This window comes from Tauraco erythrolophus, chromosome 2 (genome assembly GCF_009769465.1).
Source record: "Tauraco erythrolophus isolate bTauEry1 chromosome 2, bTauEry1.pri, whole genome shotgun sequence".
NCBI lineage: Eukaryota > Metazoa > Chordata > Aves > Musophagiformes > Musophagidae > Tauraco > Tauraco erythrolophus.
In genome coordinates this window covers 132,761,207-132,778,363 of record NC_141466.1, presented here as the reverse complement: position 1 = coordinate 132,778,363, position 17,157 = coordinate 132,761,207, and the positions used below count along the sequence as shown (strand labels likewise).

General features: G+C 47.0%; 1 protein-coding gene across 2 annotated transcripts in view; it reads right to left on the bottom strand.

Moving 5' to 3' along the window:
* RALGAPA2 (Ral GTPase activating protein catalytic subunit alpha 2) overlaps positions 1-17,157 on the bottom strand; it is a 123,632-nt gene that overhangs the window by 29,135 nt on the left and 77,340 nt on the right. For both annotated transcript variants that reach the window (XM_086631942.1, XM_086631943.1), the window contains one exon: positions 15,067-15,194. In XM_086631942.1, coding sequence (XP_086488068.1) covers positions 15,067-15,194 — 128 coding nt within the window. The remainder of the gene's footprint in view (positions 1-15,066; positions 15,195-17,157) is intronic.

The window sequence follows — 17,157 nt, the reverse complement described above, 5'->3', positions numbered from 1 at the left end:
CATTGCAGAAGAGCCAGGTCAGCCAGGCTGGAGAAGGGAACACTTGGGAGCTGCGCCGTTTGATCCAGACAGCTCCGCTCAGCACGGCGTAGGGAGGAGCACTTCCCAAAAACTGGAGCATGAGCCAACGGCACGACACCCCGGAACGCTGCGAGAGCACCTCAACGATACAGCTGTCTGCACCAAATCATTACTTCGGGCAGGGTAACACCACGGACGGGATGCTTTTGGTTACCTCTTCTCCACTCAGGCAAAACCAGCTTTTATTCTGACCCTACAAAGAAGCAGCTGAAAGGAGAGCAGGTAACCAGAACACTTCAGGTGTGTTTCTGCAGCAGGTACATGTCTAGAAGATGGTGCAACACCTTTGGAGGGTTGCTGCAAGGTAGTTACTCCCAGCCACGTGACCCGACAGACCTGCACCTACCCGTGGAGGAACGAGAGGGAAAACGAGTGAAGGGCAAGATGTTTCTCCTCTCATTCCTTCATCAGGATGCTCTGCTTGCAGCTAGAATTTCACCAAGATCACCTGTACGGTTTTTTTTCTGCTGACAACATGTTGCACCGTTGAGTCCAACTGCTTGCAGAGAGCAGGAAAGGGACTGCACGGAAATGACAGCCCAGAGTTTTCTTCAGGTGAACAGAACTGCGTCCTCATAACCATCAGCTTGTGAAGGAATCGTACGAGTTTATAGACAAGCCTTCTTAAATGCACGTGCTGAATGAATTTGTCCCTAAAAAAGCCGAATTCATTTGGGTGTAACTCGATCACAGGCAGTGGAACGACACATCGAAAGAACCTGAGCAAGATCAGAGCCTCTGACGTGCAGAACGTCACTTTTCTAAACACGGTGGGTTCAGCCCCACGCCCCCCGGACTTTTATTTCACTTTGCATTTTGCTTCTCCAGGATACGGCCTTACTCAAAGCACCAGCTAAAAAGCATACTGGGGGAGGAAGGAACGACTGGACCAGACAGATGGTCTGCCTTTGGATGCTGAAAAGGATTTTGAGGGAGTTGAGTAGTATGACTTAATTCTTGTCCTGAATATTTAAGGTAAAGACAGATCAACCCAAATTAGGTAAAGCACAACCACAGCACTACAACACTGTGCTGCATGCAGCAACCAGCAACAGATGATGAGTGCAAAAACGCCCTTGGAAAACGTGTCCTCCTTCTCCTTCGCTAATCTCTCCAGCTCCAAAGGCAGTCGTGGCAGTCGTTTGACATTCACATTCAGCACAACTATTTGCCTACACATCCTTAATATACAGAAGCCCGCTAAGGTGGATTTTCTTAAAAATCCTGACACTCTTGAAATATTGCCTCTTCAGTCTGATCAGGGAGCACAAATTTACTTTCATTTCTAAAAAACCACAACTATTTACTCATTCTGCATAAATCATTGACTCGGCACACTACTGCACAGTCAAAACGCACAGAGGTGAAGCAGCAGAAACATTCAAAGTATTTAGGAACTTCTCTCCTACTGTTTTCTTGTGATTCTGGACTATTATTACAATAGTCTGGATGATAACTTCAACAGCACTGGTGGATTCCACTCCATCCTAAAACCTCATTATATGGAACACTCCGAAAAAAACCCCAAAGCTGTCTCAGCCCTGATGCTCTAAATGTAACAAAAAGATGAAACACAAGGGGAGGAAAACGTGTGTCTGCATGCACTGTATTTCTAGCGTTCTTCCAATAAGTGCTAAAATGAAAAATAAGGTTTGTTTACTGGTCTCTGTGTATCTTCTTCAGTGATACAAGGGAAAATGAAAAATTGTTGGTTTGGGCATGAAAAAGAACAGTGAAGTCCACGTGAGCCTTTCATTTGTAAGCACGGGTTTCACAGATACTGTAACTGACACGAAAAATTGAAACTAAAAGTAAAATCTCTCCACCTTGCTTTCCAAGATACCAGTGCTTTGTGTGTTGACTTTTGGGATTCCAAAATGCACGTTGCTGTGGTATTTAAAAACAAACGGAAATGCTGGCATGCAAATCCCATTCAGCAACTTGAGAATACCAAGGGCTTTTACAAGGCAAAGAACACGTTAAAAGTTCATTAATTAAACAGTGCTTGCGAACAGATGGAATGGCTATCTGGGCTCTAATTACTGTAAGTTGGTACAGAGGTTCGCAGACCTTAATGAGGTTCAATAAAATGAATGATTACACATCAATCACAATTAGGGAAACCTGTAAGATGAGCTGAATTATCGCAGCAACAAGTCATAGAACATGGGAGCACAAACACAGCGGGCTCTGCGAAAGCATACAGAGAAAACATTTCTGAATTCAAACTGGATTGGAAGGATTCCTCCCTACTGCCAACCCCGTAAAAACGCCCCGTGATTTAACTGGAAGGGCTGTGCTGTCCCTCGCTGCCAGCCCCGAGGGCCGATGAGCCGCAGGAGAGCGCGGGGCACTGCGGCACCCAAAGGGCTGGCCACAGCGCAGCAAACAGGGCAGTGACCTGAAAACCAGTTACAGACGTGCACGGAACGGGAACCCTTTGTCACACATTAAAGATGTGGCTGAAAATAAAGGCACTGATGTTTCTTTTCACCCTCCCAGTGAAACGGAGATGTCAAGCATCAGGTACAGAGGCTGTTTAAAACCAGTGCAACTGGAAAGCGCAGCTACACGGAAAACTGTGAAGCTGAGGTTATTCCGACTGATACGTGTGGGTATAGCTGCTACTCCTACAGCTCCAGACCTTAAAACAACGCATATGTTTATTTAAAAATTAAAGACAGAAAAATAATCCGAGTCATTTCCACTTCTTACCACTGGAGCCACCTGTGGGAAACTGTTTTCAGAGCCTCGAGTTTCCCAGCTGTAAGAGATGCTGGCGGTGGGCAGAGGAAGGTGGTGAGACGAAGACAGAAATTAAGAGTAAGGGGAGGAGGTCACTTATGGTATATGAAGAAGTCTCTGAACATCAGCTCCAGTGCTTGTTCCCCAAAATAACAGCTCTGTACTTTTATCATCTTCTCTGTATGCTGCACTTCTATGGCCTTAATGGTGTCAGCTGGGCAGACACAGCCCTTAGAAGCTCCAGCAGCCAACTCTCAATGCCAGGAAGGTAAATTAGAGTCACAGGTACGGCACGAGCTCAGGTAAGATCTTTCAGGAACACGAGGAAAGAAAAAGGCATGCTAGCTTGAGGCTGTTTTCTACATTTTAATGACTTCCCTTTCATGATGCTGCACTTCCAGTATCAAGACTTTGCAGCAGTGCAAACTGAGCTAAGCCCCAGTTTGCTCGTCACAGCGCTCACACTAAGGTTTCTCAGTGAAAGAACTGCTCCTTGAACACCCTGCTCTGCCCAGCTGAACGCCTGTTTTATTTAAGGAAGCCAACCAACTGCAGGCTAGCGAGGTTTTGCAAGATCATCCACATCGTTACACAGGTGAAAATGAACGAGATGGCTAACCCTAAATTGGCACAATAAATCTAGCTGTTCAGCAGAAGTTACAGCTACAGGTTCTCAAAAAACCCTGGCTCAAGCCAATTTAGAGAAAGTATTAAAAAACAGCAAATGAACTGAGATTTTTTTTTTTTTAAACAGAAAACGCTCCACATGTACTAGATTGTTACTTAGCATTAGATTTAAGAAATCATTAAAAGCCATCTGCTCCTGTTTATACACTAGAACCCTGACAGTTAATCTTACTGTGAAATACACACAAAGTATGACACTGCTGAAAGAAAAAATACAAGTTAAATATGCCAGCCAATAAACCCACTCTGAGAAAGCAGCTTTCTCCTACTTCTCTCTCTTGTTGTCTCCACATTTATGTATCCAACTTAATAAAAAAGTCCCCAGTAACAGGATGGCTTTAAAAGTTTTTCAAGTACATGTAGAGGGAAAGCCTTTCCTCTTTAAAGAATGATGTAAGGTTATTGTGCCACCCATTAAAGTAGCTTTTATATAACAGGCACAAAAATTACGCGCCTCATCCTCTTAGTATCAGCTGCACAGAATCAGTCGGGTTGGAAGATGTCAGGAGGTGATCTAGTCTCACCTCCGTAGAGCATGGTCAACACTGAACTCAGAAGCTCAGTTTTACTAAGAGAGAAACAAAGCGATTAAGGAAATTCAAATCTAAACCTAAAAACATTTTTCCTGTTCTGAAAACTGTCTCTTAACTTTTGAACAAAGTGATTGCAGCATGTCTGGTTCAGGGAAAACACACACCGAAGGCAGCTCTTCTTTGAAAGAGAAAGATAAGAAAAGTTGGAAAAAATATGTAAGCCTATTTAAAGTGCCTTCCAACCCGCGCCGTTCTAGGATTCCGTACCGGTGACCCCACACGTGTGTTAGTGCGAGCGCCCGGCTCGCTGGGGCGCGCACGCGGGAACGCCCCCGCGCACATCCCGCTGGTCTCCTGCATCCTCTGGGCCCCCTCACCGCCCATGCAGAAGCGCGTGCGGCTTTGGGTACACGGGCACTGCCTCGCTGGACCGAAACTGCCATTTCCGAGGCTGGCACAGGGGCTACGGCTGTGGCGAGGATGCGGCACGGCGTGCCAGCCCTGCTGGAACCCCACAGCAGGTTGGTGTGGGGTCACCAGCCCCACAAAAGCTCTGGTGCTGTCCCCTAGCAAAGGCTTTCTGAAGCCAGGACTTCCTAAAAACCATCCCCACGGGAGCGCTAACCCCGCGGCGGCGCGGCCGCGGCTCCCGGTAACGAGGTGCTCACGGGGAGCCCGCGCCGCCGAGCTCGGCCACCTTCGTCCCTCACCGCGGGTCCCTTTGTTCCTTTGTTGCGACGGAGGGAGCCGGGAGCTTCCCGCCGTGCCGCCCGCTCCGTCCCTACCGCTCCGACGTCCCGGGCGCTTTTTGTCTCCCAGCCCCTGTCAGCAAGGCTCAGCTTTTCACTCTCTTTTCTAAGGAGCCTTTTCATGACCTGTATAATTCCACCCTCACGCAGGGTGCCCGCGTGCCATGCGACCAGGATACGCCGGAGTTTTCTCCGAATTTTGCAGTTTAATTTGATGATCACGCTGGAAAAATTAAGACGCGTCCTTTTAATCTAAATTACTTGGGGTAATTTAACTTAATTATATTAAAACGAAGAAGCGATCGCTGCACGTTCTGCACAAAGGGATTAGACTGGAAGGTTAAGGATCAGCATCGGCGATACCAGCAGCTCCCTCTAGTTGGAAAGTGCACGGTTTTTCTCCCCAAAGAGCTGGCACATAGGAAAGACAGCCAGATATTACAAGCTGCTTACAATAAGCAGCCTGGTAACTCGTGCTGTAATATGTCATCGCTGCAGGTCTAGGAGCTACACTGCTCTGATTCTCTCTCAGATGAAAAAAACTTTGTATTGTCTGTGCTGATTTCTGACTGGTTTTGTCATGCGTAGCTACCAAAAAATTTAAAATTCTCAACACTTGACAGCGCATCTACTTTGGAACAAAAAAAACCCAAACAAAACCTTACGTTAGAACAGTGATTTGAAAACTGTGTTTTTACTGAAATTGAAAATAAGCATTAGAGCTTGCATATGCTTTAAATAAATATAGGGTTTCATATATTGATCCAGAAGCCACCTCCTTACATTTCCAAGGCTTTGAAACTAAAGAAGAGGCTTTTTAGCCTGAGGGGTTAAAAGTGTGGGTGTGGAAGTGGGCTTTTGTTAGAAAAATTAGCAATGCTATGAGTCATTGTGCATTAGCGGCAGAATAGTTTTGCATCTTGTATGAATCCAGACACCATATGCCATGCGAGGGCCCCGCTACTTTATGCGGTGCCGCTGCTGCCGGGCGGCCACGTGGGCATCCCCAGCGGAAAGGCTGTCTGCGCGCGGCGGCGAGCGCAGGAACCCGGTGATCCGAACACGCCGGACATTGTCGCGAGCAGCAGGAACAGCTGGTAGGCCAGCAGAGCTGGTGGAGCTCGCCGAGCCCGCAACGGCAACGCCAGCGCCGCGGCGGCCAGCCAGCATGCTAATGAGCCGGCGAGCGCGCACAAAGCCTGCCGCAGAGGGGGTCGGCCCGGGTTGCGGGGGGTTTAGCCCGCTCCTCCAAACCTCCTCCGCGGCTCCCCTGCGCCCGCCGGGCTCCCCGTGCCGCAGCACGGGCTCGGGGCTGGCACCGTGCCCTCCTCGGGCACGAGCGTCATCGCTCTTCTCGCCAGCGACGCGGCGAGAGCGCCGAGATGACAACCCCTACACGCCGAAGCCATAAGGGTTTTCTCCGTGTGAGGGTTGCACAGCCTGAAATAAATTTAAAGTCCATTCGGATAAAGCTCTGCTTGCCTTTTCCCCCCCCCCCCACCTGTTTGTGACACAAGCCAAACAACAATAACCTTAGGGAATCCAAACTGCAAGTGAGCATCCAGAAACGAGTTTCCAAAAGATACAACGGAGTGTTTTAGCTACACAAATCCCTTCAGAGTTAATAGGGGTGGAACAGCAAAATCACCAAAATTTACTTTGAAAATACAAAAAAAACCAAACCCCTTTAATTTGTCTGGTGCATAAGTCAAAAAAACCAAAAACAACCCACCAAGAAACCCTGTAAGATTGAATGAAGTACGCAGCAGTAAGTTGAATACGTCAGTTTTGCTCCTGCTGGACTTCAAGGAGAGCCTCTCGTTAAACACAAGTCAGAGTTCTTGGTCTGACACGGCAAAACCCGAAACTCGGAGCAGCGGGGCCCCCGCACACCTCCCGGGAAGAGCGTGCCAGCTTGAGGTCACACCTGGCGACGAGAGGCGCGTCTCCTGGTGCCTGCACTGACCCAGTGTTGGTCACTGCAAGCTCAACAGAGGCAGGTCCCACCACAGACCTCCTGGGAGCACCCCGGGAAGGCCATGATTACGCTAACAAAGCTGCACCTTTAATAAACTTGTTTTTACAGAACCCACAGACGCACTCTGCTCGCCCTCAGCACCACCAAACCGTAGGCGTTTCGTGAGCAATGCCCCAAAGCTGACGGACTGCTGGGCAGCGAGAGGGGAGCGGCCAGTGAGTCCAGACACACGGCCAGCGTCGGGCAGCCCTGGACACCTACCAGCCACGGGCCAGTCGGTACCAACCTCAGCATCCGCACGTGCTCTTCCCAGACCGGCACAGAAACCTACTGCACGTTGCGTCTGAATACATGAAGAATTATACTGTGCTCTTACGGATTCAAGCTGGATAAATGTTAATTTATCCCCAGCAATCTTACGAGCGGCGGCGGTACACAAACCCTTTTGCACAACTCAAGTTTGATTCAGTGCTGGGACACGAGTTTAAAGCAGCATTGACATAAAACCCTCAGCTTCCTGCAAAGTTATTCATGAACAAATAAAATAGTACTGATGAAGAAACGGAATAAAGAAATGAAGTGTTTCATTTAAAGCAGCAGCTTCTCCGTGCAGAGGAGAGTTTGAATTCAAATTCCCAACTCTCAATCCTGCTCTGCTACTTATACTTTACGTACTATATTATTTCCAGCAAGATCATGACTTCCCAGTCTTTGGCAGTGGCTAAAGAAGTATGGCTGTGTATTTCAGGAAGCTTGTTTTCAATTAGTGCACATGTACATCATTTAACAAATCCAAAGTTGAGTTTGGTTGGTTTCCCCCCCCCCTATTTCTGACATACATCGCACAGTGAAATCACTTTTCATTTAAAAAAACGTTACATTGACGGTGTCACTTAACCACAGGTCCATTTTTGGAACTACCCATTAAATCACTTAGCAAATAAAAGCCTTTAAACCTGCTGGGGTTTATTTACTCTTACTGAAGAGTCCAGTTGCTGCCCAGAGATCAGGAGGGGCAGCAGTCAGTGCTGTTTAAAACGCTGCTGCAGAATTAGCTTGGGACTTTCTCAGCAGCCTTCCCTGATCTTTACAGCTTCCAGGCGCGGAGAAGAACAACGATGCCCCACGTTACAGCAGAAAAAGAAACGGCACTGCTGCCACGCGACCTTCGCTGTTGCCTCCCGTGCCCTCTGTACGGCGGGCAAGCCACCAGCAGCTTGCAGTAACGCGCACGCCACGCGTCTAACGAGGGACAGGTGTGTACAGATGCAGGCACAAACCCAGAGATTTAAAAGCACCGTGCCCGTACATGGCTCAGCAGCACGTGGCGCTCAAAGCCGCAGAAGCATTATATACTCTTCCTACATTCACCAGTGGGACGCAGTAGATTTCCCCGCAAGTCTATGAAGAGCACGATGAATAAGAGCTGAAGAGCCGACTCCACAATCCCGTGTAATGCCACCTAAAAGCTTTGCCTCGCATGACTTATTACAGGCTGGAGCAGATTAGAGGCATCGATCGCCGCCTGGAGAAGGTTCTCGCTGCGAGGAGGGACGCAGCCGCAGGGACGGGCAGCCCGGCCATCGATCCGCGCCGGCGGGGAGCTGCGCGGCAGAGGGCAGGTCAGCGCCGCTGCACGCCGCCGCGGCCCCCGGAGTCTGCCGGGACCAAACGGGACCGAACGCTCCTGTCTGGGACTCCGACCCTCGTGCGTGGGGCGGCGCGGGACAGCGAGTCGGAGCGGCTGCTCCCCACGGCCGGAGCGGAGCCGCCAGCCAGAACCCATCGCTTCGGCACACAACTGTCAGGTGCCATGTCACAAAAATTGTCACAGCTCCTGTGACACGTGCCTTAGAATCTCGTGGTCATTTCTAGCAGCATCTATATAGCTTGAGGGCATAACTTCTTCAGATGCAATAAAAGGAACAAATTGTGAACCCTTCTCTGAAAAGAGGAACAGGCTTTACTTTATTCTCGCGGTACCATCAAACAGCCCTTTATAACCAAAGCAGAGTTCTCAACGCAAGCTCAACACAGCACATTTCAAAAGGTATGCAAAACACGTTTTCAGGCATCTGACATTACGTGCACCTACAAAATGTATGACTGCCACTCACAAAATTAAGTCCATCGCAGCAAATATCTTCCTTTCCAAGTCCCCGATAAAGCAGGTAAGCAGATCAGCCACTCTACGTTAAGCTAATCAGAAATTGGCTTAAACCAACAAAAGGAATTAATTCAGAATTCAAAGCTCATGTTCTTCACCTAATCTTCTTGATTCCAGACATGACATACTCATATATAGTAGATGTGTTAATATCTGGATGCAACGTAAAGAACTAAAGTTATGGATATCTTTTTTGGTTATGTAAGTAGATGGCCTTTCGATTTTATCCTAAGGAACTACTTGTTTGGCATAGTTAAGTAGGAATTCCACATTCATCACAGCGGATAAAACTTTAAAAGTTATTCATGTATCAAATTACTTCTCCAAAGTAAGGGCTGCATTTTCTTCTGGCCCACCAACATGATTGCAAACTGTAAGCAGGGAAATGGTGACATCCAGTGCTCAGATATTATGTAAAGCGTGTGCATCCTCCTGGTGCTCGTTTCCGTTTGATCTAACGCGCAGATGCATGACACTGCAGCAAAGTGCTGGCAACATCCATGACAAACTTAAGAAGAATTTAAAACTCTTCTACCTTCAGGTTTTCTCTTTGAATGAAGAACAAACAACTCCTTTGGAAACTACCACAACCTGCCGCTGTGGTCATTTTTTTCTTCTTACCAGGCTAAGAATATTTAGGTCAGCCCTTGCATAAATCTATTTATATTAGTGAAAAAGCACAGCTTCTGTCAGAGGTTTGTTAGGACGACATCTCCAAGAAGACTGGCACGGCCACCTGAAATGGACAGTTTCGACAGCAAAAATAGTGGCTGACAGACAGGGGTCTGCATGCCCACCCCGACAGTTATTTCTTCTTCCCCGCAGAGTCACACGGCACTGTGCTCTCATCGAGATGCCACGGAAGAGCGTGAAAAATACACAGGAAATCAACAGGCAGAATAAGAGCAAACCCCTGTTCTTTCCATCAGACCAAACCTTAATTTATCCAATTTATCCTTAAAAAGATACATTTATAATAAACACGTTAATTCTCAATAAACCCCAACGGGAACTAACTCCCTATTTACTCATTCACAAGAAGGTACATGTAGCTTAAACTGTCCAGAAAATAATTCAAAGACTACCAAAAAATCAGCAAAGAGCACAGGACAGAAGCCATCTGGTGCTTGCACATCGGGACATTTTACACCCTCGAGCAGATTACAAAACGCTGGTCGATGGTGGGGTGACAATTGCAGACCTGTCGGAATCTCTCCTACTCTTCTTCCAATTCAGTCAGCGAGACTGAAGGTACGACTGAAGTATGAGAGTTATTTGCAGTGGTGGGGGGGAAATAAAAGCAGTAGATACTACAAATAACATCAAAGTAATTTTTCGATTAAAAAGAAGCTTTTTTTCAATAGAAGAGTGAACACACAGAGACATGGGCGTTTACATGCAGGTGCACGGGGCCACTTCACAGATCATGACAGGAATTCACCAAAGTCTCCTCTTCATCACTGTGGCCATTTTTCAAACTCTGAGAAGCCTTTCTTTCCAGTTGAGCAGCTCGTGAAAAGGTTCAAATACATCGCTCCACCTTACACTTCCATGTTTCTCTAAAACAAACCAGGTCTGGCACAATCTTTCGGCCAACGCAATCTAAAGAACAGCTGTCTTGGCTGTGAAGATGATAAAAGATGTAAGAATCCAGGCTGTTTATCTCCATTGTTACTATGAAACACGTGAGATAGGGAAGAATAAGCATCCTGGTTATGAAACTTCATAAGCAAAACCCAAGACCAGCTTACAAATCTCTAAACAAGAACAATTTAATTCAGGGAGTAAGGAAATTACTCTATTTTGAAAGACAGTGTGTGTTCTGGGTAGTCAAAATTGCATTTCCCTATGCATCTAAAGAGAGCTTTCGCTCAGGCATCACTGTCCCCAAATCCCAAAATCTTTTTGGAGACCAACATTAAATTATGGACCAACCAAAGCTCCTGACACCTGCAGACTTAGTTGCATATTTGGAGGTTTATTGGCACCGAGTTTAAAAACTGTCAGCTTAAGCAGCAGCTGTAAATCAGATGCAAATCTTAAACACAGACACTGTCCCCCCCGCCAGTATTTATCGTTACAGATAAGAGCAGCTCCCAAAGACGTGGCACCACTGCAGCTTAGGGCGACTGGGACTCCAGAGTGTACAAACGTTCAAAAATCCTTTCTGGCATACAACTAATTCACTCTAAGCTGGAAGAGAGCACAAAGACGCAGTTTTATGTCATCACCCCTACTGCTTTTTGAAATATTCAGTACTCCTGGAGCCAGACCAGCCCCCTGCTCAACGCGATCACAATCACCGAAGCACCACATTAGGAATGCACTGGTTTCCATCGCTGCGCCTAACTCCTGAGGCATCCTGCTTACAGACTTGCCTTTCTCTTAAATACTGACAATTGGCAACCTCTGCTAGGAACCTCGGTTTTGATACGTAATTATTCCTCTGTGAGATCAGTTGTTCCTCCCTTTCTGCGGCACGTAAAAAGGTGGCTTTAATGCTCTCAAAAACCTGCATAAATATATACGACAATTTTTACACAACGGTTTTAGTAAGTTCAAATGTTATTCTTCCTTGTTCTTACATAATTTAAGCCACCTCATTGGTTCTGATTTATGTAAAATACACAAGCACACTGAAAATAAAAATTACTGCCTGAAAGAGCAGAGTGGTGAAGCTGCTGAAACACGTTCCCTTGCACTCAGCGGTGACTTAGGGACGGACGGCGAGAGCACCAATTAGTACGGTCTGCAGCCGCTCGGTCTCGATGCTTCATTGCACCAAGGATGAATGCATCCCTGAAAAAAAGCGCTTACTTGGAACATATACTAATGTATAATCACCCATGACCATGTAAACATCGCAGCAGAGAGGGACAACCGAGCTTTCACCTTCCAAAGGGCAACTGAGCTGGGCGTTAACTCCCTTGGTTTTGCTCCTGCGTAACACCATCGCGTGCCACTCGACGTACATCACGAACTTGCAGCCAGAAAGGCTTTAAGCTAAAGTTTTAATAGAGTTAATGAATATTTCTCTCACCCTAATGAATTCCTTAAACCAGAAACAGCTACATAAACGTAGAAAAATAGACTTTAAAAAAAAAAAATAATCTGATGTGGTCTGCCATAGTTACCTTCCTCATTTTCAAAGAGATTTCCAACAGAAAAATGTATTTGGGTACGACAGTGGAATTTGTGTCATCATGACCAAGCGATTACAGCGCACAGCGAGATTCGGCCGCCGCTCTGCGGTCCTGGTCCCCATGGAAACCGGACTCGGATATTGTCCTCCACTCGCTGGAGCACCGAGACTTGGGAGCCTTTTGTGCCTGATGAGATTTCTTCCACAACCTTCCAGCAACAGACCCTATGCTTCCTCCTGACTCTTTCCTAATTGAGATGCAAATTAATCTCTGTGGCTGATTACACTTCCCTTAAAGCCCCTGACAAGAGCAGCTGTAACCGGAGTTTACAGACTTTCCAACAAGTGACTTCAGCTGTCACTGCTGGCGAGCTGCGGCCCCAGCTCGCGGCACGCGCCCCTTCCCGCGGGCACCGCCGGCCGGCGCGCTCCCCTGGCACCTTGCAGCGAGGATGAGGGCTCTGCTGGGGCTGGGCAGGCTCCCAGCAGGCATTTCACACCCCGCCGCTGCTCCAGCGCGAGACACCGAGTCCGCGGTGCTCATCGCCGCTGGACCGTTTACACCAGGAGCAGCGTTCGACCGACTGCCAACAACGCTCGAACCGAGAAAACGTTTAGCTACGAAGGCTCAGGATGGATATTAGGAAAAAATTTTTTACCATGAGAGTGGTAGAACACTGGAACAGGTTGCCCAGAGAGGTGGTGGATGCTCCATCCCTGGAGACGTTCAAGGCCAGGTTGGACGAGGCCCTGAGCAACCTGATCTAGTTGGAGATATCCCTGTTCCTTGCAGGGGGGTTGGACTAGATGACCTTTGAAGGTCCCTTCCAGCCCTAACCATTCTATGATTCTATGATTCTATGACACTGGTGTTCAACTGGCATGGGGCCAACACGTGGGGCAGGCTGCTCCTCAGCCCTGCCTTGCACGAGCTCTTCTGCTCCTATCCAAACCGCAAGGTTACATCTAACGCCGCTGCCCAGCATCACCCGTCACTCTTCCAGGACTATCCTTTTTATTTCTCCCTTCTATGGAAATTTTGTGCGTTATTCCACCTTTGAGGTTTCATCCCCAGTCTGATGAAGTGAACAAACTCTTCCATTTACTGTTTACATGGCTGGGCCTGCGTCCCTGCTGCTCTCCTTGTGGCAGTTAGCAAAGCAAACACCAAAGCCTTCACTGCACGTGCACCCTCGGGAGCTCCAAAGCCGAGTTACTGCCTCGGCCAGGTCAGGCACCACCTTCACACATCTATACATTTGCATTCCTATTTCTGGCTCTGAGAATTTGAGTACATCTAAAAGTGTTTCATTATCTGTAGTAAAAGTCATGGATAGCTTTCTGTCCCACTCCAGCGTCATCCCGATGGGATCTTCCCACCATGTTTTCTTTGCCCAGTTTCAGAAGTTTCTCAGCCCACTTTCACTTACCAAGCAGACAAGATGATTCGCTACAGATACCGTGGGTGCAAAGCAGGCACAATAAAAGGAAGAAAAGAATCCGGGAACAGATGCTGTTTCAGCTAAACCACAAACACATGCTGAGAAGCGGCATGCGCCATCATGTTTGTGCGGCTCGTGTCTCCCTGGGGAGGAGGAGGGACCCAGGGAGCGACCCTGCTGGAGAGCTGGAGCACAGCAGGCTGGGGAGCACTGTTTGCTCACCGAACGCTGAAAGCCAAAAGATGAGCAGGGTGGTAAGAGGCAACAGGAGCCCCTCACTCCTGCAACCACCGTTACTCATGTTCATTTTACCGCACTGCTGGTTTACTGGGGTAAAGCAGTTGACTGGAGAAGCAGGCAGACGAAGCTAAATTCTGCAGAGAAGAATTCTGGTCACTAGCCAGATTTGTCTCATGAAGCAAAAGGGGAAAACTGGGCAAGTTTTGAATCGTCTGTTAGGTACTGCCGCGGTTTTGCAGCTGGTGTAGCGCACTCAACCGCTTACGCAACAACCACCAACGGTCTTTGTTTTAAAACGAGCACACGGTGAAGTTAATAAAAGACAAATTCATTTAACCACGATGCTACTTTTAATTCCTGACAACTTTTGCAAAGCATACTGGATAAAATTTAGCCTTTTAAAAAAACTTGTTCAAGTACTTTGAGGATATTTTGGGTTTTAAAAGTGAGAGAGTCTAATTAATCAATGTTCTTTCAAAGATCAAAACATTTCATTTACAAACTCTTGCTGCAAGTCATATGGTTAGAAACATACTCAAAAGATCCCCAGAGAAAACGAAGTGCAGTGAGTGTTGGTCCTGAGATAAGTGATGTGATTAACAAAACGAGCTATAAAATGTTTCTAGCATAATTACGGCAATACGAGAAAACCAGAGAATAAGTGAAAACCAGTAATAATGTCGTTAGTCTGTGTATCACACAAGAATCAAAGCCTGTGCTGCCATCCCCATGACAGAAGCACACCACCTAGCTACCTTCCAGCAACTCTTGGAAAATATGTTCTGAAAACGCCCAAATACAGGCCCGGCTGGAATGAAGCAGGAATTCAGGAACTGAAACATTCGTTTCTGAGGCCAAATCCCATCTGCCTCATTAACGTAATGAGGCCAAGCCAAGTCAATGGGACTGCTTCTCTGACTAAGAGCAGGATACCACAGAGCTCCACGTACTACCCTCATACACACCGTAGGTAACTTCTATCAGCGTGAAAGAAAATGGACGTTTATCAGTCCTTACAGCAGAAAGCAGCAGTGTTAATCCAGGCCCACCACCAGCGAGACTGACTGAAGCCGCTGGTGAGAAGAACACTCTTGTGATGTTACCATCTTATTTTGAAAACACTGATGACAACCAAGGGTGAATGACTGAAAACATTGAGCTTGATGTGAAGAAAGCTTTGGCCTTTTCCAGCAAAATCCAATGGGAAGGATTTTCATTAAGACTTACCCGTCTGCAGAAGACTGTTGAGAAGTAAGAGCCCTACACCAAGGGGAGCCTTGCCCCAGCAGCAGGAAAGGATACAAGCTCTGGTAGAGAGGGATGAGCGACTTGACGGCCCTGCTGGCGTTGATGCACGTGGCACATATGAGGCTTGGCAGCAGCTTTGCAGTCACGATTGCTCCATCGAAGAGAGGACCGAAAAATGGCACCTGCAGACCCCAAAACAGAAACAGGGCGTGTAAAGCCGAGCCACGGGAAGCTGAGAGCTTAGTGCAGAGCACAGGGGCGACTTCCGAAACCGCAAACAGGAACGACACGCCAAACGCCCGGGGGGCTCCCGCGGCAAGGTGTCTGCGGCTAAGAAAGGTGCCAGGGAGGCAAGAGGAGGCCAGTTCCACCCTGCCCTGCTCCGGACAGCGAGGTTATTCCGGTGAATTGCAAGGGTTAGCTTGCTCTGGTCTCCTCTCTAGACCACAGGCACAAAGAGACTCCTCCAAGTACAGCAGAAGGCAGAAACAAATCACCGCCGCGGGCTGCAGCCGTGGGGCCGTTACCGGCCCGGTCGGCACGGTCCAAGCGTGCTCCTGCCAGCACCACGCACTGCGTCCTGCACCGTCTCCCTGGCGTCTGCAATAACAAGCACCAGACCCACTACAGAAGACCAGTACATTATTTTGCCATAAAATGCTATGACCACATTGCTTTCCACACTGAAACTTCCAGTGTGAGATTAATCCCGCAGTTTTTAAGTTTTTAAACCTTCCATAACTGCCATCAGCATGCTTTACACATATATGCACATTCCACAGAATATTCAACTGGGTAAACACGAGCTTGTAATGCATATGAACAAAATTCCTCTACAAATTTGGAATGGGCATTCCATTTTGAGCAGATATTAAGCGCTGTTTTCTGTCCTGCATCCCAGCAAGAGACCCTGACTCGCTGGCCAAATCTGACACTGGCAGGAGTTTTTGCAAAGAAGCATTTGTTTCAGATAATCCTCTGTGAACTCCTTCCATGGTCTTCACTGAAGGAAAAATAAAAACTGAGCTGATCCAAGATGAGGAGGTCTGTGGAAAGCAGAGGAGATGGTGGAAGAGGCACAGACAGGTCTGTCCAGCACTGCCCGTGAGGGGCTACCACGCTGTTCCTCCAGGGCTACCTCCAGAGGAAACCCCATATCATGTCGTTTAGTGACACGTGGCTCCTCAGATAAAGGCTACACTAGGGAAGAGAGACACTTGATAAAAGTGGAAAACGTCCGGAATTGCATACACGTAACAGATTCTGCCATGTCAGACCTAGAAAATTGTAATGCTTAAGTAAATACTAAAATTTATTACGTAGAAGTAGTCAAACTCGTTTCCCTTTCAGAAACTCAAAATGAAAAAAAAAAAAATCCAAAGCCCCCAACTGAAACCCCAAACAGAAGCTAGCAGCAATTATCAATATTTAAGCTGTGGATTTTTTCCATCTGTACAGAGGCTTATCACATAAATAAATACCCTCTATTATTCTTCTGCAACTGCTTGTGGGTGACTGTGACAGTCATTCAATAACTGGACAAAGGGAATAATATAAATCCCCTGCATCTAGGGAATTCCTCTAATTAGAAGTGGCAATGAATTACAGAAGAAATTTGGTTTTAATATAACATCTGCAAATGACAGCTGTCTTTTCACACAGTTATTTTGTCATTCCTTTACTTAAAATAATTATCCACCTCACAAAAAATAGATTAGTGTAAAATGTTTCCATAGTGGTTTTGCCTTTTTTTTTTTTTAATGCTAGCATTAGCATCTAGGCAGTTGGAAAGAAAGGTGACAGGAAGAAAATGTATGCCACCAAAGTGATAATGTTCTGGAGCATCAAGTTTTTCCTCTTTAAGCAATGACATTTCTAAGTGATTTTTTTAACGCATAACTGTTTACAAGTATTGACAAAAGGAGAAAAAAAATGTAAAACTATATTTTTATGTAAGTACAAATCAGGAGGTTAAGTACACACTAGTTCTAAAATTATAGGAACATACAAATACCAGATATTTAAAGTCAGATTAGCACTCACATACACTGCTGTACAGGGAAACTCACTGTCAGGCTCCTGGACAAGCAGCTTTTCCCTACGGGACTTGGTTTCACAGGACTTGCTTCCAGGACTGTTTCAAAA